Raw genomic sequence first — 22,331 nt, 5'->3', positions numbered from 1 at the left:
TCGACTCAAAATGGGTGTATAAAATAAAATACAATGTCGAAGGATCAGTTGATAAATACAAAGCAAGACTTGTGGCTAAAAGTTACAACCAAGAGTTTTGCATAGACTATCATGATAGCTTCTCACCAGTGGCCAAAATGGTCACAGTTTGACTACTTTTAGCTGCGGTAGCCGCAAACAATTGGCCAATATATTAGTTAGACATCAATAATACGTATCTACATGGGTTTGTAGAAGATGAGCTATACTTAAAACCCCCAGAGGGCTACTTCAAGGCAGTGAAGTGCAAGTCTGCCGTTTAACCAAGAGCTTGTACAGCCCGAAACAAGCGGGTCACCAGTGGAACAAGGAACTTACTTCAAAGCTCCAATCTATCGGCTTCACCGAGTCAGAAGCCGACCACTGTCTATTCATAAAATGAACAAAAGGAAACTGCGTTGCAGTTGTGGTATATGTGGATGACTTACTTATTACGGGTCCTAACGACGAAGAAATTTGTGAAGTCAAAAGCACCATAGATGAAGCCTTCACAGTCAAGGACCTCGGCCAAAAGATACTTCCTTGGAGTCGAGATAGCTAGGTCAAAAGAAGGGATCTACATCAGCAAAAAAAAAATACATTAAAGACATTTTACAAGATACAAATATGGATGATGCAAAAGGAAGCCACTTTCCCCTGCCTTCTAGACTAAAACTAAATGCAGAAGAAAGAGAAATCTTACCAGATCCGGCTAAGTACAGACATCTAATCGGCCGCTTGCTTTACCTCAACTTTACCAGACCCGACATAACATACTCCATCCAACATCTTAGTCAATTCATGCAACAGCCCAGACAGCTGCAGCTTGACGCCGCACTACATATTGTCAAGTATCTAAAGCAATATCTAGAGCAAGACATCTTCTTCCCGAGAAGGAATAACCTTAAAGTTCAAGCCTTTTGTGACTCGGACAGGGTATCGTGTCTGATGACCCACAAATCCCTCACGAGCTTCTATATCTTCCTCAGGCCTTCACTAATCTCCTGAAAAATAAAGAAACAAACTACAGTGAGCAAGTCTTTTGCAGAAGCTGAGTACAAAAGTATGTCATCTACAATATGTGAAGTTCAATGGATAACCTATCTCCTTCGAGATTTTTAAATAGTACATCACTTACTCGTAATACTGAACTGCGACAACAAAGCCGCTGAGCATATCGCAGCAAATTCGATTTTTCCCGAACAAATGAAACACCTCGACATCGATTGTCACATAGTTTGCAACCAGGTACAAAAGGGCTTCGTCGAAACGAAACATGTCACCTCGAGAGAACAGCTCGTCGATATGCTCACGAAACCTTTAAGAACCTCAGTACATCACCGACTTCTGTTCAAGATGAAGCACCTGCAACAAGAAAGCACAAAGGGTTAAAGAAGTGGTGGTGAGGAACTTAAAGAGCTGAAAGTGAACATGCTTTATCCTGAGGAGCGGGTGAAAAGAATTAAGTGTAAAAAAATGGAATAAGGCTGAAAGAAAATGAACCGGTGAACATCCTAGATCAAAACCCTAAAATGAAGGGTTTAGATTTTTTATTTTCAATTTAAAAGTTGGAGACAGCTGATGGTCCTAATTGAATCTAAAGACCACATTTTTCTTTTTCTATTTTACTCTGTGTATAAATTCCCAATGCTTCCGCACAATAAAAAAAAACAAAAAATTAAAAAATATTAAATACTCCTTATTCACCTGGTTGGTTTTATTTACGAACACTCTCTTTCTTTTGATATTTGACATAAAATGAAGTCTGAATCTCAATCTTCCACTGATTTAGATAATAAACATGGAAATGGCAACCAACTTAACGATTGCAGCATTTCGAAGCAAATATGGTCTTTGAGGTACACATATTCGGACAGAGACTTCGCGTCAGTGGTAGGGATTTTGTCCGCAAGACAAAATAAATTGAATCTCAATATCGAAAAGCTGAAGAAGGAAAAAGAGTTCATAAGAAAAATTTATGAATCCGAGAAGTTGGCGAAGATAGATATTCAAAAGGAGCTCAATGAATTAAAGAGTAAGTATTCGGATTTGAAAAGAATGAATTCCTGCTTAAACCAGGATAAGAGAATAGCATGCGAGGGAGAGACGAGAGCGGCGGAGAAATGCAATTTGTTAGAGGTCACTAAGGCAGATATTCAAGAGGAGCTCAACAAATTGAAACAAGAGTGTTCGGATTTGAGGAAAATGAATTCCTTCTTGAGCGCTGCTAAGCATGTTGCGTACGAGAGAGAGAAGATTGCGGAGGAGAGATGCAAGTTATTAGAGGTTACTAATGTTCGCATTCAAGAGGAGCTCAAGAAATGGAAGGATGAGTGTCTAGTTTCGAGGCAAATGAATGCTCGCTTGACTGAGGAAAAGAAAGTCGCGTGTGAGACAGAGCATCAAGCCGAGGAGAGGTGTAAGAAGTTGTTGGATATTTCGAAAGAAGTAGAGGAAGAGGACAAGAGGATTATAGTTGAACTAACGCGCAAAATTTTCGAAGTGGAAGGTAAGAAAGAGAAGGCTGAGAGTAAACTCAAGTTTTGGAAGACGAAGTTTGAGGGATTGGAAACGCGGGTTTTGCGCCTAGAAGAAGAATACGGACTGGTGATGAATACGACTGATGAAACTGATTGCCGTGGGAACCATATCGACTTGGAAGTGCATGCTGGTCCTTCTCGCATTTCTCCAGATAAAGCTATCGGCACTTTGGCGGGTGCAGGTATTAGTGAGTTACATTTTTGTGATAAATTTTTGTTAATTTGCTTTGTCAGGCTTGTTCCGTATTTCGTCTGCTTTTCTATATTTTGGACTAATTTTCTTCATGATTTGCTTTTTAAATTTGACATATTTGTTTTCGGTCTTTCTTAATATGACATGGATATGGAGATACACATTAATGTTGAAAGTGTTCGTGCAATTATAACGAGTGTAAAATGATAAACTTTAAATTTTATTCCTCTCGATTCTCAATAATACTTCTCTATCAAAAGAGGAGAAAAATATTTTGAGGGTGGGTTTTGGCATCAATAACTGACAGTGTTTATTTTAATCATTTGATGACTATGTATAAGTGAATATGACTGATGAAAGTGGGGCTGGTGGAACTGGTTGCTGTGGGAACAATATTGATTTGGAAGTGCATGCTGGCCCTCCTCGCATTTCTCCAGATGAAGCTATTAGCAATTTGGCGGGTGCAGGTACAAAAAAGTTTTATTTTTGTGATGGATTTTTGTTAATTTGCGTACTCAAACTCATTCCATATTTATTCTGCTTTTCTTTATTTCTGCACTAACTTTTTTCATGATCTGCTTTTTAAATTTGACATTTTTCTTTGTCGTTCTTGATATGACTTTGATATGGAGATACAATGTTGGATATGGTCGTGCAATCATAACAAGTATAAAATGATAAAAGAAATTGAAATTAAAAACAATTAAATGGTTGCTTTCTTAGGAAGTTCTTATTGTAATTTTTCCTTGTGAGTAGAATAAGTAGGTATATTTGAGTGTGGGCTTTGGGATCAATAACAAAGTGTCTGTTTTAATGGTTTAATGACTATGAATAAGTGGGATCCAATTGTTGTAAAATATGAGAGAAGATTGTATGGGTGAAAGAGAAGTTTGCTTTCTGAAGGAGGATGACTGACTCTTATAAAAAGTACATTATCCAATCTTCTTGTTTACTACATGTCAATTGTAACAATGTCAGCAAGGGTCGCAAAGAAATTGGAAGGCACTCAATCCACGTTTCTTTATGGAGACTAAAGGAGAGGAGGAGATACCATTTGGTCGTATGGGATGTGATAAAGAGACCATTAAGTGAGGGGGTGGGTTTAAGATTTATGTTGGAGATGAATAAGGCATTTCAAGGAAAGTGGATGTGGAGATTCATGAAGGAGAGAGATGTCCTTTGTAGAAGGGTTATGAGGGCAAAGTTTGGCACAATTGATAGAGGATAGTACTCCAAAGTATTGGTTAGACCGTCTGGTAAAGGAATGTGGAAAAATTGTATATGGGAAAAGACAAGTTTCAGGAGTGCGTACAATGGAAAATTGGAGTGGGAGTAGAATTGGGTTTTGGTCGGATTGTTGGCTTGAAGGTGGAGAGTTGAGAGACAAGTTTTTGTAGATTTACACTATAGCTCAATATAAAGACATTTCTGTTAAAAAGGCATTTGGTGATGGTGATGTAAGCAGGGAATGGCATGTGGAGGTCTCGTAGAATCTCAACAATTGAGAAATTAATGAATATGAAATTCTGTTGAGTATACTATGAGACAGTTTATGGAATAATTCTCTCTGCTTCCTTTACGTATCAATCATAATGTATTTACATAATAAATGTTCTATATGTGATAACTACAAATAAGTATAAGATAAATACAATATTATTACGAAAGATAACTATCAATATAAGATAAATACAATATTATCATGAAGGATAACTATCAATAACTATATCTATCAATATTCCCCCTCAATCGAAGCGTGGTAGAACGCTAAGATTGGCACGAAGTTGACGAAATCTGCTGCTTGGCAATCCTTTGGTGAAGATGTTCGCAATCTGTTTTTTACTGGAGACATGGCACACAAGAAGTTGTCGAGCCAGCACCCGTTCACGCACAAAATGGACATCTAGCTGTATATGTTTGGTGCGTGCATGCTGTATGGGATTGGCGGACATGTATATTGCACTTATGTTATCACAAAAGACAGTCGGTGGATGCTGAATTTGAATACCCAATTCATGTAACAATTGTTTAATTCACATCGAATCTGCCACGGCACTTGCAACAGCCCGATACTCTGTTTCAGCTCTAGAACGTGAGACGGTGGGTTGCTTCTTAGCCGACCAGGGTAAAATATTGTTGCCCAAGAAAATTGCAAAGCCAGTGGTCAATCGTCTCGTGTCTTGGCAACCTGCCCAATCGGCGTCTGAATATGCAACTAAAGAGTTGTTGTGTCCTTTGTATATTTGAAGACCATAGTTAATCGTCCCTTTGAGATAGTGAAGGATGTGTTTAACTGCTTGTAGATGAACTTCTCTTGGTGCTTACATATGTCGGGGCAGTTGATTAACGGCATAAGATACGTCAGGCAGTGTAAAAGTTAAGTATTGTAATGCCCCTACAATACTTTTATAGTGTCGTGGATCATCCAATAATGGGCTATCCAATGATGAGCTCAATGAATGTTTGAGTGTTGTTGGAGTTTCAATTGGTTTCAAAAACTGAATCCAGATTTTTTTAACAAATTCTCGGCATATTTAGCTTGATCCAGAAACATCCCATCTGAATTGTATCTGACGTGTATGCCAAGGAAATAAATGAGCTTTCCTAAGTCAGACATAGCAAACTCAGTTTTAAGAACCTATATAATATGTTGCAACAAAGAATAAGATGATGATGTTAATATGATATCATCCACATATAATAAAGGGATGACTATGTCGGCCCCATGTTTGAGTATAAACATCAAACTATCAACTCGGTTACAAATAAATCCATGTAATTTTAGAGAATTTGTGAACTGCTCAAACCAAGCCCGTGGAGCTTGTTTGAGCCCATAAATAGCTTTCTTCAATTTGCAAATATAGTCTAGATAATCTAGATGAATAAACCCCTTGGGTTGTTTCATAAAACATCTTCAGGTAAACACTCATGCAAGAAAACATTTTTAACATCAAGTTGATGCACATGTCAGCCATGTGAAACGACCAATGAAAGTAGCGTCCTTATCATTGTGGTTTTACAACCGGGCTATAGGTTTCATCATAGTCAATACCTTGTTGTTGAGCAAAGTCTTGGGCCACCAATCGGACTTTATACCTTTCTAAGTGCCTATCAGCTTTTAATTTTATTTTGAACACCCATTTTGACCCAATAATATTGAAATGCTGAGGGGGCGGGACTAGAGTCCACGTCGCTGTTGCATTAAAGCATTATATTCTTCAGATATTGCTTTCCTCCAATTTGTATCCTTATTTGCCTCTGTAAAACATGTTGGTTCCTTTGGGGTAAGGTTGGTGTTTGGGTGAGAGTGGGTTTGGTGAACAATTAGAGATTTAAGCACTTTAGGTTTGTTGTTGCCAGTTTGGGAATGTGTTGACATGAGATGTTTGTGGTTGGGTTGTTTCGGCTTGGTTGGATTTGTTGGCAGTTTGACTGGTATAGATAAAGATGGAGGCGATAGTGGCGAACACAGGTCATCTTGTGGCGTTGCGTTAGGTTGTAATGGCAAGGTGGTTGAGTCATAGGCGGAAGCTGATTCTGGATGAGGATGGGCTAAAGTGGCGTGAGGCAGGCCACTTGTGACGAGTGGTTGGGCACTTGTGACAGACAGCTTAGGGAGAGTGGGAAAAGGAGGCAGTGCTTGGATAAAATTAGGAAAGCCAACAGACTTATCAGTTTTAGTAGATAAAGAATTAAAAGGAAAACAAAATTCTAAAAAGTAACATGTCTAGAGATGTGTACCACTTTTCTCTTTGGATCAAAACATCTGTATCCCTTGTGGTTATCTGAATATCCGATAAAGACACATGGTACTGATCTTGCTTCCAATTTATTTGTTGCTTTGGCCGTTAAGTTTGGATAACAAAGACTGCCAAATACCTGTAGATGACTATAGTCAAGATTCTTGCCCATCAATTTTTCCATTGGAGAATAATATTTCAGTGATTGCGGTGGAGTTAAATTATGAACACGCACTATCGTTTTTATTGCTTCTATCCAAAACTCAGGTGACGTAGAAGCTTCTAGCAATATAATTCGAACAGTCCCAATCAAAGTCTTATGCACCCTTTCAGCAGCGCCATTTTGCTGTGACGTTTAGGTACATGAAAATTGCATATGAACCCTCTGTTGAACTGCAAAAGTCTTAAAATTATTACTAGTAAATTCTCCACTATTGTCACACTGCAAAATTTTAATAGAACAACCAAATTGGGTGAGAATAAAACGATGAAAATTTTGAAATTGCTCAAAGACCTCACTTTTATTTTTAATTGGAAATAACCACACAAATATAGAGAAGTCATCTATAAACACCATGCAAAAAATAAAAGAATCAATTCAATTTTTATTTTTGTTGTTATTAGCCTAGTGGAGGTAACCACAAAGTTGGTGAGGTATAATCGATTTTGTTATTCCTCCTTCCCATACAGTTGTTAGAATTTTGTTAGGTTTTTGTTAGAATTTGGTTGTATTTTTCCTATAAATTGACACCTTATGGTGATGGAAATGATAAGCAGAAGTAGAATTTTTATTCTCTAAAACTTCATAGTATCAGAGCATACCTGATCCAAGAGAATCATCCCTGCTTTGCCGAAGTCACAAATGGCCACAGGTGAGCTTCTGTCTTCTCCACCCGAGGTCTCCTCGGGTTCCTATCATCACACACTTATCAACAACGGTGTGGGTGAAATGTCTTCGTCCTTTATCACAGGACACAAATTAAATGGCAGCAATTACCTTCAATGGTCGTCATCCGTTCTGCTGTTCATCCGAGGTAAGGGGCGCGACGAATATCTCACTGGCGAACTCATACCTCCTCCCGCGACTGACCTGAATGCTCATACATGGAAGATCGAAAACAACATGGTCATGTCGTGGCTCATAACTTCAATGACTTCAGAAATTGAAGAGAATTTCCTCCTCTATGAGATCGCGCATGAGATAGAATCGACTCTGCCATATTTGAGATAGAATCGACTTTTCACGGTCTTCGGCAAGGTGAGTTACGCGTAACCCAATATTATAATGCTTTGACCCGCAGCTGGCAGCAATTGGATATCTTCGAAGAGCATCGATGGAGCTGTCTTAAAGATGCGAAAATAAATCGATTGTTGAATAGAAGCGAGTCTTCAAATTTCTACTAGGATTGAACAAAAACCTCGATGAGATTCAGGGACGCATGCTGAGTATCAAGCCATTGCCGAGTCTTCGTGAGGCCTTCTCTAAGATTCGGCGAGAAGAAAGCCGAAGGAAGGTCATGCTGGGAGACGCCGATCTCACCCACCAGGCCGAAAATTCTTCTGCAGTCACAACCCGAGCACTGGATGCTCGTACGAAGAAAACGAGACCCTGGTGTGACCACTGTAGGAAGCTCGGGCGCGCACGCAAAAAGTGTTGGAAGCTTCATGACAAGCCGAGTGATTGGAAGCCTTCCAAGCCAGAAAACTCAAACAAGCACTAGAGAAATCACGTGACTGCTGAAGAAATTCCACCTGGTGTTGTGGAGAGCAGTCCCTTTAGTCCTGAATAGCTGGAAGCTCTCCAGCGCATGCTGTCTCAGAAAAGTTACCCGGTTAGTGCTTCAGTAGCACACAAAGGTAATATTTTTGGTTTGTTTGCTTACTCAGAAAAAAAGGTAGGTTTGGGTTGTAGGCTCAATAGCATATGATCATATGACTGGAGATGTCTCAATATTTTAAAAATACAACAAGTGTAAAGAAGATTATTCAATCAGAATTGCTGATGGGTCCCTCTCAAAAGTGGCGGAAATGGTTCTATAAATTTTTCTTCAAATTTGACTATTTGCTCAGTCCTTCATGTTCCAAAGTTGGATTGTAATTTGTTATCAGTAAGCAAGCTATGTGAAGATTTAAATTGTGCTGCCAAGTTTGTCTCTAACATGTGTGAATTTTAGGACTTGAACTTGGGGAGAATGGTTGGCAATGGTAGGATGAGCTCAGAACTATACCTGCTTCAAATCAATGCTTCTAGAAGACAAACTCACAATGCAGTTTGTTCAAACTCTGTTTCTATTTCTACAAATAATGATCATGATATTATGTTGTGGTACTATAAACTAAAACATCCAAATTTTGTGTATCTGAAAAACTTGTTCCCTTTACTATTCAAAGAAAAATATCCCATTTCATTTCAATGTGAAATATGCCAATTATTTAAGTATGTTCGAAGTTCATTTCCTAGTCTGTCATGCAAACCTTCAAAACCATTTGCATTAATTCATAGCGATGTATGGGGACCTTTCACTGGAATTAGGTGTTTTGTATCATTTATTGATGATCATATAAGAATTAACTGGGTATTTCTTATGAAAAAAAAATTTGAAGTTGGATCTCTTTTTAAAAAATTCCATACAATGATCTAAACACAATTCCATGCTACCATCCAAGTATTGAAATATGATAATGCTTGTGAATACTTTAAAGCCACTCTTGAGAAATATTTTACTGAACGTGGTATTATTCATCAAAACTCTTGTGTACATACCCCATAACAAAACGACATAACCGAAAGGAACAATAGACATTCTTGAGATAGTTAGATCAATCATGTTCACCACTTATGTACCAAAATTTCTCTGGGGAGAGGCTGTTCTCACTGCTACTTGATAAATCGGATGCCCTCTCGTGTCCTAAAGTTCCAATCACCTTACACCTTTTTTTTTCAAACCTTTCCTGAATCTCATATCTTAAACACATTACCACTCATTGGTCTTTAATTGTTCAGTATATGTTCATATTCACACTCATCTCTGTGGGAAACTTGACCCAAGGGCCTTTAAATGCATCTTTGTTGGGTACTCTGCTTATCAGAAAGTATACAAATATCTAGTTCCGGAAACCCGTCGATTTTATAACACAATGGATGTCACATTTTTTGAAAACCAATCATTTTACCCCACAACTGATATTTAGGGGGAAACATTTACTCAGTAATATCAGTTGTGGGATGTAAGCATACCTCCTCTATATCCACAGAGTCACCCTCTACCAGATAAACCCTCTCTCGAGTCTGAACCTACAACCTCACATAAAGAAATTGAACCAAAGCCAGTTACAGAGAACACAGTACCTGCAACTAGTGAGTTAAGTGTCTATACTAGAAGAAACAAAGGGAAGACACTTGAATCATCTAAGCCTTGCCATGAATCCACCCTTGATTTTGGTGCCTAGAAATTGACAGGTAATGAAACTTTTATTCTTACTACAGATACTGACATTGACATGCCTATTGTTTTGAGAAAAGAGATTCGAACATGCACTAAACATCCTATACAGGACTATATTTCATTAGACAAGTTGTTTTCGGAACATCATGCTTTTATGTGCAGGTTAGACAGTAGCTCACTAGAGCCTAAAACAATCCATGAAATTATGAAAATACCTGAATAGAGGATGGTTGTTCAAGAGAAAATCAAGGCACTTGAAAAGAACGAAACATGGGAATTAATTGATCCACCTCCAGGGAAAGACCAAGTGGGGTGCAAGTGGGTCTTCATGACTAAATACAATCCAGATGAAAATGTGAATCGATATAAGGCTCGACTAGTAGCCAAAGGCTACACTCAGTTATATGGGATAGACTATCGAGAGACATTTGCTCCAGTCGCCAAACATCATACAATTCAGGTACTTCTCTCACTCGCTTCTAATCTTGATTGACTACTCTACCAGCTAGATGTGAAGAATGCATTTCTTAGGTGATCTAGAGGAAGAAGTGTATATGGACATACCACCAGGATTTGAACTAGCAGACAATCCTCAAAAAGTATACAAGCTGAAAAACCCACTCTGGAGCCTGAACCTACAACCTCACAGAGTCACCCTCCACCAGATAAACCCTCTATGGAGCCTGAACCTACAACCTTACATAAATAACCTGAACCAAAGGCAGTTACAGAGAATACAGTACCTTTAACTAGTGAGTTAAGTGTCTATGCTAGAAGAAATAAAGGGAAGACACCTGAATCATTTAAGCCTTGTCATGAATCCACCCTTGAACCTGGTGCCCAGAAATTGACAGGTAACGAGACTTCTATTCCTACTACAGATACTGACATTGACATGCCTATTGTTTTGAGAAAAGAGATTCGAACATGCACCAAACATCCTATATAAGACTATATTTCATTAGACAAGTTGTCTTCGGAACATCATGCTTTTGTGTGCAGGTTAGACAGTAGCTCACCAGAGCCTAAAACAATACATGAAGTTATGAAAATACCTGAATTGAGGATGGCTGTTCAAGAGAAAATCAAGGCACTTGAAAAGAACGAAACATGGAAATTAATTGATCCACCTCCAGGGAAACACTAAGTGGGGTGCAAGTGGGTCTTCATGACTAAATACAATCCAGATGAAAATGTGAATCGGTATAAGGCTCGACTAGTAGCCAAAGGCTACACTCAGTTATATGGGATAGACTATCAAGAGACATTTGCTCCGGTAGTCAAATACAATACAATTCAGGTACTTCTCTCACTCGTCTCTAATCTTGATTGGCCACTCTGTCTGCTAGATGTGAAGAATGCATTTCTTAATTGGTGATTTAGAGGAAGAAGTGTATATGGACATACCGCAAGGATTTGAACTAGCAGACAATCCTCAAAAAGTATACAAGCTGAAAAAATTACTCTATGATCTAAAGTAATCTCCAAAGCGTGAACACAAATAGAGTTTTAAACCTGAAAAGTTTCAGCGGACCAGTAACAAGATCAAAGGCAAAGAAGCTTAAAGAGTTGCTCCAAGTTTTCACTCAAAAACATGTGTATGATGGGTTGGCCAATTGTGGAAAGTTCAAATATGAGTTTTTTGAACAACCCAAATTTGTAACTTTAATTGGGTTTAAATGATTTGGGATAATTTGGGCTTGTTTGAGTCTTATTGGTAATGGGTAAATAAGTCTTGTGTATGGACTGGATTACTTGAGTTGTTTTAAGTATTTTGAATTGTTTTATTATAGTTTGAGTTAATTAAACTCATATAGTCAGCTGTAACTCATTTGGGCTTAAGTGTTGTCTTAGTATTATTACAAGAATGAGCCCATAATTATATGGTGTCACAAACAATTAGTGGTGTTTGTTAACAAGATTGGAGTTACAAGGAGTTACATAATAATTACATGCCTATAATTAGCTTAGTTATTGTTGGAGTTACAATTGTAATTATCACATAATTAACCTAATTATTGTGAGAGTTACAATTGTACTTATTGTGTTGTAACTTATCATTGATTTCTTTAGTTATAAATACCAAAGGAACTCTTCTTTGTGAACATCAAGAGTTGTAATCAAATATTTCAGAATTGAGTTGAGAGCGTTTTGACTTTCTTTTCATTTTATGCACAAGGTGTTGATTTGGAATACAATTGTTATCACTTGTATTTCAATTTTAATATCTTATTTCAATTGTTCTTGGTGCTTGTTTGGATTGGTTAAGGGATATCATTTATATTTTTTGAGTTTTATTTAACTTCTACTATTTGGGTAATTGAACAAATTTGATTCTTTTTTACTTGTGATTTAAATTTCGTTCTAAACCGAATAAAGAGTTCTAAGGTTCAAGTAAGGGTCTTGGGGTTCCGTATCAAACCCGATCACCTGGCGCAATAAGAAACAGTCAGTTGTATCTCGTAGCAGTGCAGAATATGAGTTTAGGACACTTGCTCATGGTATATGTGAAGATATATGGCTAAGAAGGATATTTGTCGAACTAAAGGTTCGTAACAACATTTCTATGAAAGTTTGGTGTGATAATCAATCAACCATCAGTATGGTCAAGAATCCTGTACACCATGATAGAACCAATCATGTGAAGATTGATTGTCACTTTATCAAAGAGAAGTTAGAAGATGGTACTATAACACTCATGCACATTCCAACTAGTCAACAGATTGCAGACATCCTAATAAAAGGATATTTGATGACATAACATCTAATCTAAGTTTACTCAACATATATGTAAACTAGATTTAGGGGGAGTGTAAAAAATAAAATAATTAATTCAGTTTTTATTTTTTGTTGTTATTAGCCTAGTGGAGGTAACCACAAAGTTGGTGAGATATAACCGATTTTGTTAGTCCTCCTTCCTATAAAGTTGTTAGAATTTTGTTAGGTTTTTGTTAGAATTTGGTTGTATTTTTTATATAAATTGACACCTTATGGTGATAGAAATGATAAGCAAAATTAGAATCTCCATTCTCTAAAACTTCACACCACATAGTATTTAAAGCTGCTAAAAGATTTTATTGGTGATGTCTATACATTAGAATGAATAATATGAAAAAGGAAATAAGATACGAACATGAAAAGAGTTAAAAGACAGACAATGATGCCTTTCTAATTGACAAGCATTACACATTTTATTTAAAGAATTAAATTTACGAAAACTAGAACCAAATAAAAGAACAAACGAATCTGGAACTTGAAGATGACAAAATCTCTGATGACATAGCATAGAAGAAGAACTGACAGCACGAAAATTAGTATGGTGCAACGAATTCGAAACAGAATTAGAAGGAAACACGTAGCTATCTCTAGGACTATTGCAACTGAGAAGTGGTATCCGCGTATGAAGATCCTTAACACAAAAACCAAAAGGGTCAAATTCTATTGAATAAGAATTATCTTTAGTGAATTTCTTAACATAAACCAAATTACTAGTTAAATATGGAACCACAAAAACATTATTTAACTTGAACATTGAATTTAACAAAGGTAATTAGGTATGGCCAACATGAGTGATTTCATGTTTTTCACCATCTCGAAAAATTACTTTATCAAATTCATTGTAAGTCAAAAATATGGCAGATTACCTGGCGTGTTGGTCATGTGTGATGTAGCACCTATGTTGGGTATCTAGGCTAAGGGAGATGGGTCTTGAAGTTGGGTGGCAGCAAAAGATTTTGGAAAATTGTCTTGTGGCATACGTGAATTTTGGCAAAACTGTTGTGTGGCATGATAAAGCAAAGGGCAAGCCCTTCCCACGTGAAAAATCGTTGCACAGTTGACATTGAACATTGGCCGAATGTTGTTGAAACCACATGGGATGCCAAGAACCAAGGACACCAGGTGAATTGAATTGTGGGCGAGATGAATTTGAATAACCTCGTCCTCGGCCATGACCTCTTCCTCCATGATTCCTTGAAAAATTTTGGAAGTGAGATGCATTGTTGTTATAAGCATGATAAGGCCTGGGAGGGGAATTGAATTGGTTGTTGAAACTTCCACGCCCTTGATTGGGTTGAAAACCTGAATGTTCAGAGGCAGCCAGGGTTGTTTGGGTGGTAGGTGAGGAATTGGTGTTTGAAGTGTTTCGTTTGGATCTGTTTTGGAGGCGAAGTTCTTGTAAATAAAGTGCAGTTCTGGTTTCAATGAAGGAGGGTAAGGGAGTTTGACAACTAAGGTTGATAAAAACATTTTCATATTCAATGGGCAAGCCTTCCAAAATATGCATTACCAAATCAGATTCAGTTATGGTGTAGCCTATGGCACTTAGAGAATCATAGATATCTTTTAGCTTTTGTAAGTAATTGTCAATAGAGAGGCTCTCCTTTTTGGTGTTGTAAAATTCGGCCTTCAACTATAATAAGCAAGCATGCGCTTGATCTTTGAACAACGATTCTATATTTGTCCATGTTTCTCGTGCTGTCAAAGGAACATTGGGTTTGATCAAATTGCGAAGAATTTCAATACTGCCGTGGCTTGAGTCCAGAAAAATACTAGAGAATCAACTTGCTTCCATAAATGGTAGTCAGGATTGAGAGTGATAGAGCCATCGGTTTGAGTCACGGTTTTGGGTGGTTCAACAGAGGTGCCATCTACATGATCATACAAGTCGTAACCTTGAAGAACTGGAGTAATAAGAGAATGCCAGAGAAGAAAATTAGTGAAGTTTAGTGTTTCATTCACATAATGTCTTATATTTGAGACACTGAAGAATGGATGAGAAGGACATTGTAAAGGCTGAGAAGAGGAAGGATGAGTGACTGTTGTTGGTGTGGTTTGAGAAGGAGATTCAGAATTTTGAGACATGATGAAGTCAAAAAAAAAAATTATAGGAGCTCTGATACCATGAGACAGTTTATGGAATAATTCTCTCTACTTCTTTTACGTATCAATCGGAATGTATTTATACAGTAAGTGTTCTATATATGATAATTACAAATAATTATAAGATAAATACAATATTATCCTGAAGAATAACTATCAATATAAGATAAATACAATATTATCATGAAAGATAACTATCAATAACTGTATCTATCAATATATTGGAGTAGGTTTCGCTGAACAAGGATTATGACCAACCGGTTTGGAACCTCAATGCTTTGAGAAAATTCACTGTTTGGTCGTTGTCCAGATACTTGGCTAAGAGCCCGTTGAGAGCAATTTTCCATACAGAAAAATCTGAAGGTGAAGCCTCCCCGGGTAGCTTTCTTTACTTGGGAAGCAGGCTGTGATTGCATTTTAACAACTGATAAGCTAAAAAGGAGAGGGAGATTATGGTTAACTGATGCTACTTATGCAAGAGGGTGGAGGAGACTTGCAATCATTTGCTACTTTGATTGTCCAATTGTGCATAACTTGTGGTCTATGGGATATGGGATTTTGAGCTTTAATTGGGCTATGGCGGATACAGTAAAGGATGAATAACAGACATAGAAGGGATTGTTGGAGCGAAAAAACTGTTGGAGATTATTACAGTGACAATATTTTAGGTTGTTTCAAAAGAAAGAAATATGAGAGTTTTTGAAGTGGTAAAAGAAGGTTTAATAAAATTTGAGAGCAATGGTTCCAGATCCTTGGTTTTTGATTATGAGTCAACTGTTATACTGCATGGAAAATCTAGGAGAACTAATTGATATCCTTACTGATATATAAATAATTCTGGACATGAGTTTGCACCCCCTTGGTGCCTATTATTGATACATGTTATACTTGTTATTTCAAAAACAAAAAATTCCAGGCCTGTCCCTTTGGTTACTTTATGAGTTTTATGAAACGTGCCTATTATTGATACATGTTATACTTGTTATTTCAAGAACAAAAAATTCCAGGCCTTGTCCCTTTGGTTACTTTATGAGTTTTAAGGAACAAGAGAAATAGAAGAATTTTTTAGCATGAGGATGAAGGATACTTCGTTTCAGACTCTACTCAGTGAATATGTGTATCATATTTTGTGCATGATGACCTTATGAAAGTATTACAGTCAATAATATGAAAAAAAGCAGAAATCTTGCAATGCTGAAGATGGATCCACAGACAGCAAGCAAAAAGAAGGCAAATCTCAGAGTTGTATGAATTTGTTTTGCTGTCTTTTTGGTTTCATTTACATGTCTTTTGTCTTGAAACTTCGTATTTTTCTGTTCTCTTAAATAAGTAGGCTACTTAAGAAAGTCTAAAATGATGATGATTAAATAGGCTAATAAATAAAGCCAAAACTCATGGTGATTGGGTCGTAGGTTATGGGAATAAGTTAATCAAGTATTGCCTATTTATTTCTACCTAAATCTCAGCAATTGATTCATTAGAGAAAAACTTCAATGAAAGGTTTAGAGTCCTCTAAGTCTAGATGTTGGTCGTTCTCTTTGCTTTAGTAGATATAATAAAAAAATCTCAAAAGTCACTACTGAGAATCAGAAAGTATCTGCACTCAAAGAACAAGTCCCTAATTAGTTAAACCAAAGCCTAAACCAATTACTAGAGAAACCTAAATCCTTTAGTAGTTAAACAAGCCTACTCTGAAGCAGCTGCATCCTTCTTGCCTTTCCCATGGGTCCTCCCAACAAATAAGATCCAGAAACCAATCTTCAAGGTCTTTTTTTTTTTTTGAGATGAAAGTATAGTAATATATCGAAATAGGGCAACATGGGGGCGCCAACCAATGTAGAAAAGGATTTACAAGTCAATTAACATATTTACAATTGACCCTAAATTATCATAATGGGTGATGCTATGTTCTAGTATTATGGAACAAAAAGTATGGAATCATTTGTTCAAAATATTGCTAAAGTTATCTTTTTTCTCTTCAAAAGTTTTATGGTTCCTTTCTTTCCAAATAATCCAGAAAATGGTAAGAGGGATGAGTCTGAATTTTTTGTTCATTCTGCTTATCATTTCTCATGCAAGCAATTCATCTTTGACGGTTCCAGCTATGACCCAACAGATGCCAAGTAAACCATAAACCATGGACCATAGAGAATAAGTGCTAGGGCACCAAAACAAAAGATGGTTACAGGATTCTAAATTATTCTTGCACAAGTAGCATTTGTTTGTTAGGATAATGTCTCTTTTCATGAGATTATCAATGGTAAGTATACGATTTTTGCCAACTTTCCAAGCAAAGAAAGAGATTCTAGGAGGTGCGTTTGCCTTCCATATCATTTTTGCTGGGTACACCTACTTGATCCTGTTATTTTGGCCAGCAATGTGGTTATAGAAGGATTTGATGCTAAATGATCCATTTTTATTCAAAGTCCACATCAGCTTGTCTTCTCCATTGCTAATTCTTATAGATTCCAGCAAAGCCATCAAAGTTTCAAACTCCTCAAGTTCCCAATCATTCAAATTTCTGTGCAGTACAATATTCCAACTCCTGTTAGTGCTGTTATCAAACGCTTGCTCAATTCTCATTAGTTTGTCCTTGGATAAAGCATAAATTTAGGGGAAACGGGATTTCAAATTATTGTTTCCGCAATAAATATTTGACCAAAATTAATTTTTTTACCATTACCCACCTCCCATTTAGAGCACTTCATTGCCCACTTTAGAGAAACTCTTCCAAAGACTCACACCATAGTTACTAGAGTTTATCAAAGTCTGATTTAGGCATCCCTTCATGTTCCATTTGCAGTCAACAACTTTTTTCCACAAACTGTTTAATTCATTCCAATATCTCCACACCCATTTACCATGTAAGACTTTATTTAAAGTCTTTAAGGATCTCAAACCAAGGCCACCAGTACTGATGGGAGTTTTCATCTCTTCATTATTTACAAGATGAAATTTTTTCTTATTTTCCTCATCTCTCCATAGGAATGTAACGGCCCCGGAAATTTAGAATGAAAGATGTATATTAAAAATGTCAAATGCGAAAGTGTAATAAAAATTTTGATTAACATTCTTTACACAAAAAAACCAAAAACGTGCTCAAAATATAAAAGAACAAACTAACTAAAAGAGATACTCGAAAATAAGAACTATAAATATAACTACGGAGTCTTTAGGCGTCCCCTTCGCCGTCTTCCTGCGGAACGGGATCGGGAACAATGTCTTCCTGATCTGAAATGGTTAAATAAGGAATGAGTTACACCAGCCCAGTAAAGACATCACACTATCTCACCGCCACGGAAGTAAAAGTGGGTAGAAAACACAAAAAGACCAATGGAGCATAATTTATAATAAACTCTTTTATTAACATAAAAACCTTTACTGTCCACTTACCTCGGTGAGATCCATAAAATAACATGTGAAATCAATAACATTATCATCATCATGAAATCATATGAACTTTATAACATAACATATATCACACCTTTACATTTCAATCATCAGAAAACAGATTTCCTCTTTTACCAACCTACTAGTATCCCTGGGGATCCATAGGGGGTCCCCTCTACACGTGAACCATTAATATTTACAACCTGATTCCTGGGCCGTCCCCATACCCCGTCCGGTATGGGCACCAAAACCATGAATCTCAATACCCCGTCCGGTATGAGGGTGAAACGAGCCGTCCCCATATTCCGTCCGGTATGGGTGCCAAAACACATAAGGTCTCCATACCCCGTCCGGTATGAGAGACCACGTTCCCGGTAGGGTTCCCTACGGACCCGGTCCGTCCACCATCTCCCAGGATATCTAATCAGGCTGTCCACATTATCCACTTATCAATTCACATAACCTTTTTGCGCTTTTTCTTGGTTTCAATCATCCAATCACACACAACATGTAAACTAGTAATGGACACCAAACAAGACAACACAGTATCGGGTTCACCATAATACAAACTATAATAAAAGAAACCATAATTCATGCATACGAGACCATAACATAATTACATCAAACATCATGATGCATTTAATACTGAAAATTAGATCAAACAATAACAGACCAACATTGTATCAAACTCGAGTTCCATTGGCAACCTTAATCAATTATACATCTATAGAGTCACACAGTACAATTTAATTATTTATTTAGCTTTAATACCGTGATAGGAAATAGGGTGAGGGGTCTTTACTTGTTTCGGGGTCTGAATACGACTTTATAGTGCGCCTACAGGCTGTCCCTAATTTTCCCTGAATTTTTCCTGGGGAACTGAAACGCACTACTGGTACCTGCACGTGTCCCAAAAAATTTCAAATTAGACCTAGGGTCTCTTTCGGCCAATATCAATATTGACATGTGGACACAACTCTAAACCATTTTATTGTCATTGTGAATAGAGAAAAAAAAAATCTCTTTGTTAAACTTCCTTGAAGCTGTTCATATTTATTGTGCATGCATAAATAAATTGGATTTTAGTGCATCAAGCAGTTGTCGTGGTAACTCAATATTACTGTTCTCATGCTGTATGTTGTGTCAAAAGCTTTCCTAGTTTATGGGTAATGATGCAATTTTGCTATTTTTATGACTAGGTAGCTGAATGGGTTGTGTTCCATTCCGGAATTTTTCTGGTTGCCATTCAGTACTACCATTGCAATTCCCTATATCCTCTCTGTTCTAATTAATAGAATAAAGTGGGATGCATATAGAAGTAAAAGGCCACCAGAAAATCTTACAGAAGTAGTGGCAATCAAGCAGTGAGAGCCAGTTGATTTAGTGTAGTGGAATGGTGTTTAGAGTGGCACAAAAATTGAAGAAAAAGTAAAAGATAAAACCGATCAGCCATCATAGCCACAAATTACAATTCACAGGATTGTTAGACACTCAATTCAATAAGAGAATATCAATGGCTTTTATTCAAAAACTGTCGGTTTAATAACGATGAAGCACTTATGTATTCATAAGGTTTATTAAAAAAAATACTTATAAGGTGCCTATATAGCCCAATCTGATTAGAATCCTTAAATAAAAAAATAGTGAAATAAGACATAATTAAATAAGAAATAATTTGTTCTTAATAGTTTCTAAATAAACCTAAATAATGAAGATTACAATTACATAACTATCCCACTAGTATTAAAATATATAAATTCTGGGATCTCTTCATTCCACATCATCAGTACTTGGAAAAATTGGTTAAGGATGAAGTCTGAACCTCAATACGTGTAACTATTTTGTCAAATTTTGCTTCTGATGCTGAAAATGAGTTCCTTTCTGTCAACCCGGGAGAGCAGCAACTAATGATTAAGTTGAGTGCGAAATAAGAACTGACTCTTAGTGCTTCAAAGTGGTACTTTTTAGATTTAGTGAAAACTAGCTTTTCAGGAACTTGTAGATTTAAATTGATAACAGGGATATAAGGTTTTCTAAATATTTTGAAGACTGATTCCAAGAAGCTTTGCCATCATGTTACAAATTATGTACCTATGTTTGTTGAACGATTTTCTTATGACATTTATTATACTGAAAGTATTTGTTCCATGCCAGCTACAGAGAGACATTCACCTCCAAGCATTTTTGAGATTATAGATAGTGATGATTACTCTTCCACTGAAGGAACTATGGGCGGAAAAGAAAAGAATTTACAAGGCCTTGCAGAAGAGGCAATTTCAGATGAGATAGCTGTAGAAAATGGGACTGGAATGCTAAAAAGAAAAGACGATCCATGTCAGCAGATAGATGAGAATGGGATTGATGATGACAATTGTGTGAAGAGACATAAAGTGTCTGTTCTTTCTGGAAGCAATAACACTGAAAGATTTTTTATTCCACAAAGGCAGGATTCAGCAATTATGAGACCATGTGAAAATAGTTTGAGGATCGATATTGAAAACAGGAACCTTCTACTCGATGGGCTCAGTGATAGTGATGATAGTTCCAGTTCCTCGGACTCTGAAGACGATCTCCCTTCTGATTTTGATTTCACTGTGTTTATGCGAAAGGACTAAAAAGAAAAGAAGATAAAGAGTCAGACGGGTATACACATTATAAAGGTACGTCTAATATTAAACCATCATTTCTTGAGTAAATATCCAAAAGCTAGCTTTTAATCTATATGGAAGGTGCCGGCATAAGAAGCATGACCAAGGCTGATAGGTTGGCAAGGACCTCTCGTTTTCTTTTTTAACATGTTAGTGGGGGTGCAGGGAGAATACAGTATCAATAGGAGCCAAATGGTTGTCAATATGTATCACAACTATATTGAGAAGCAATTGCAGGATCTTATTTTGACAGTTTACAGCCAGTAGGAAGACTTCTTTTATAGGTTACATTAAAATAGATCATGTGCATCCTCTGTCAGGGAACAGAATAGATATCATTCCATTGTGTTTGTATGTTTACTAGTGCAAGGACAGGTTTCAAGAGTCAGTTTCTTGTTTCTTTTTCTTTATTTCTTTCGATGTTATGACGGTCATCGCGATGGTGATGTATGATTTGCTTGTTCTTATCTGTGAATTTGATGGACTCTTTTGTAGTTTCTTCTGGCAATTTTATAGGAACTGAGACCGTGACAAATACCCAGATGACATAAATATCATATATTGATGCAGAATTAGTTGCAAGGCATGGCGGTTTCTGCAACATTTTTTTTAAAAGGTATTTAAAAAAAAAAAAAAAAAAGAATAGATTGTTTACATGACAGAAGCCCATAACAACAGGTTATACGTGTAGTTTGCCTTCTCTTTGAATTCACTACACTCTGCAGATGCACTGAATTGTTCTTTTTCTATTTATTTATAAATAAATAATTCTTTTGGGTGAAATTCATGGAAATATGTGAGCAAGTTAAGGTGGCAAGAGGGTCTCGGGTGGGATGACGTGGCAGGAGTTGAACCAATGATTAAGCTCTGGTCCCATGGTGACCACGTGACGTGACTTTAATAATCGGAACCACAACTCACCCTGATGACGTGGAAGGTCCACTGCCAATCACAACGTCATGCCATCAGCTCCTCCCTCCTTGCTTCTTCATCCCTTCTTCTCCCACACTGCATTTAAAAAATATCAGTTTTATCAAAATATTAAAAAATTAAGTGAAAATTTTTAGCTGCTGTAATTATTTTAATTAAAAGAATTTTATTATTATAAAATATTCATTTTATTTTGATAAATAATTATTTATTGAAACGAAATTTAATTTAATTATTGTATTTACACAAATATATTAATAAATTAAATTTTAATTTTTACTGAATTAAATATTATAAATTATTAATTGTCAATTTATAATATATTTATAAAATAATAAATTTTAGTATAAAAGTAAAATTTAAATTTATAATATTCAAATAAAATTATTTAATAAATAAATTAAATTGTATATAAAATTTATAAAGTGATGAAAATAAGCCAATATTAAAAGTGATCAGAATAAATCAATTGCACTGATCTCTTGAGACTATATCAAGTGATAGAGACAATTTTTTAAAATAACAAAATTTGTTTTAATTGCTGA

The 22,331-nt window shown here is 36.5% G+C and overlaps 1 protein-coding gene and 1 long non-coding RNA gene across 4 annotated transcripts; one reads left to right on the top strand and one right to left on the bottom strand.

Annotated features, from left to right (window-relative positions):
- Positions 1 to 1,832, bottom strand: LOC148266272 (uncharacterized). Its single transcript, XR_015818421.1, has 4 exons — positions 1,726 to 1,832; positions 1,157 to 1,383; positions 722 to 1,022; positions 1 to 595 (listed from the first exon to the last, which is right to left on the bottom strand). It is a non-coding gene; the product is annotated as an uncharacterized LOC148266272 (long non-coding RNA).
- LOC110809450 (uncharacterized) lies at positions 1,727 to 21,350 on the top strand. 3 transcript variants are annotated; one of them, XM_022035294.2, is made up of 3 exons: positions 1,727 to 2,740; positions 3,093 to 3,218; positions 20,432 to 21,350. In XM_022035294.2, exons 1-3 carry the CDS (start codon positions 1,777 to 1,779, stop codon positions 20,821 to 20,823), a joined length of 1,482 nt encoding a protein of 493 aa, XP_021890986.1. In that variant the 5' UTR covers positions 1,727 to 1,776; the 3' UTR covers positions 20,824 to 21,350. The 3 variants fall into 3 exon arrangements, with proteins under 3 accessions (XP_021890986.1, XP_021890985.1, XP_021890984.1); XM_022035293.2 differs by having other exon boundaries at positions 20,369 to 21,350; XM_022035292.2 differs by having other exon boundaries at positions 1,729 to 2,740; positions 20,363 to 21,350.
- Positions 21,351 to 22,331: the final 981 nt, after the last annotated feature.

This window comes from Carica papaya, chromosome 4 (genome assembly GCF_054855325.1).
Source record: "Carica papaya isolate Zhongbai chromosome 4, ASM5485532v1, whole genome shotgun sequence".
Taxonomy (NCBI): domain Eukaryota; kingdom Viridiplantae; phylum Streptophyta; class Magnoliopsida; order Brassicales; family Caricaceae; genus Carica; species Carica papaya.
Note: the sequence above shows the minus strand (reverse complement) of the source record. Positions and strands in the feature narration are given on the sequence as shown.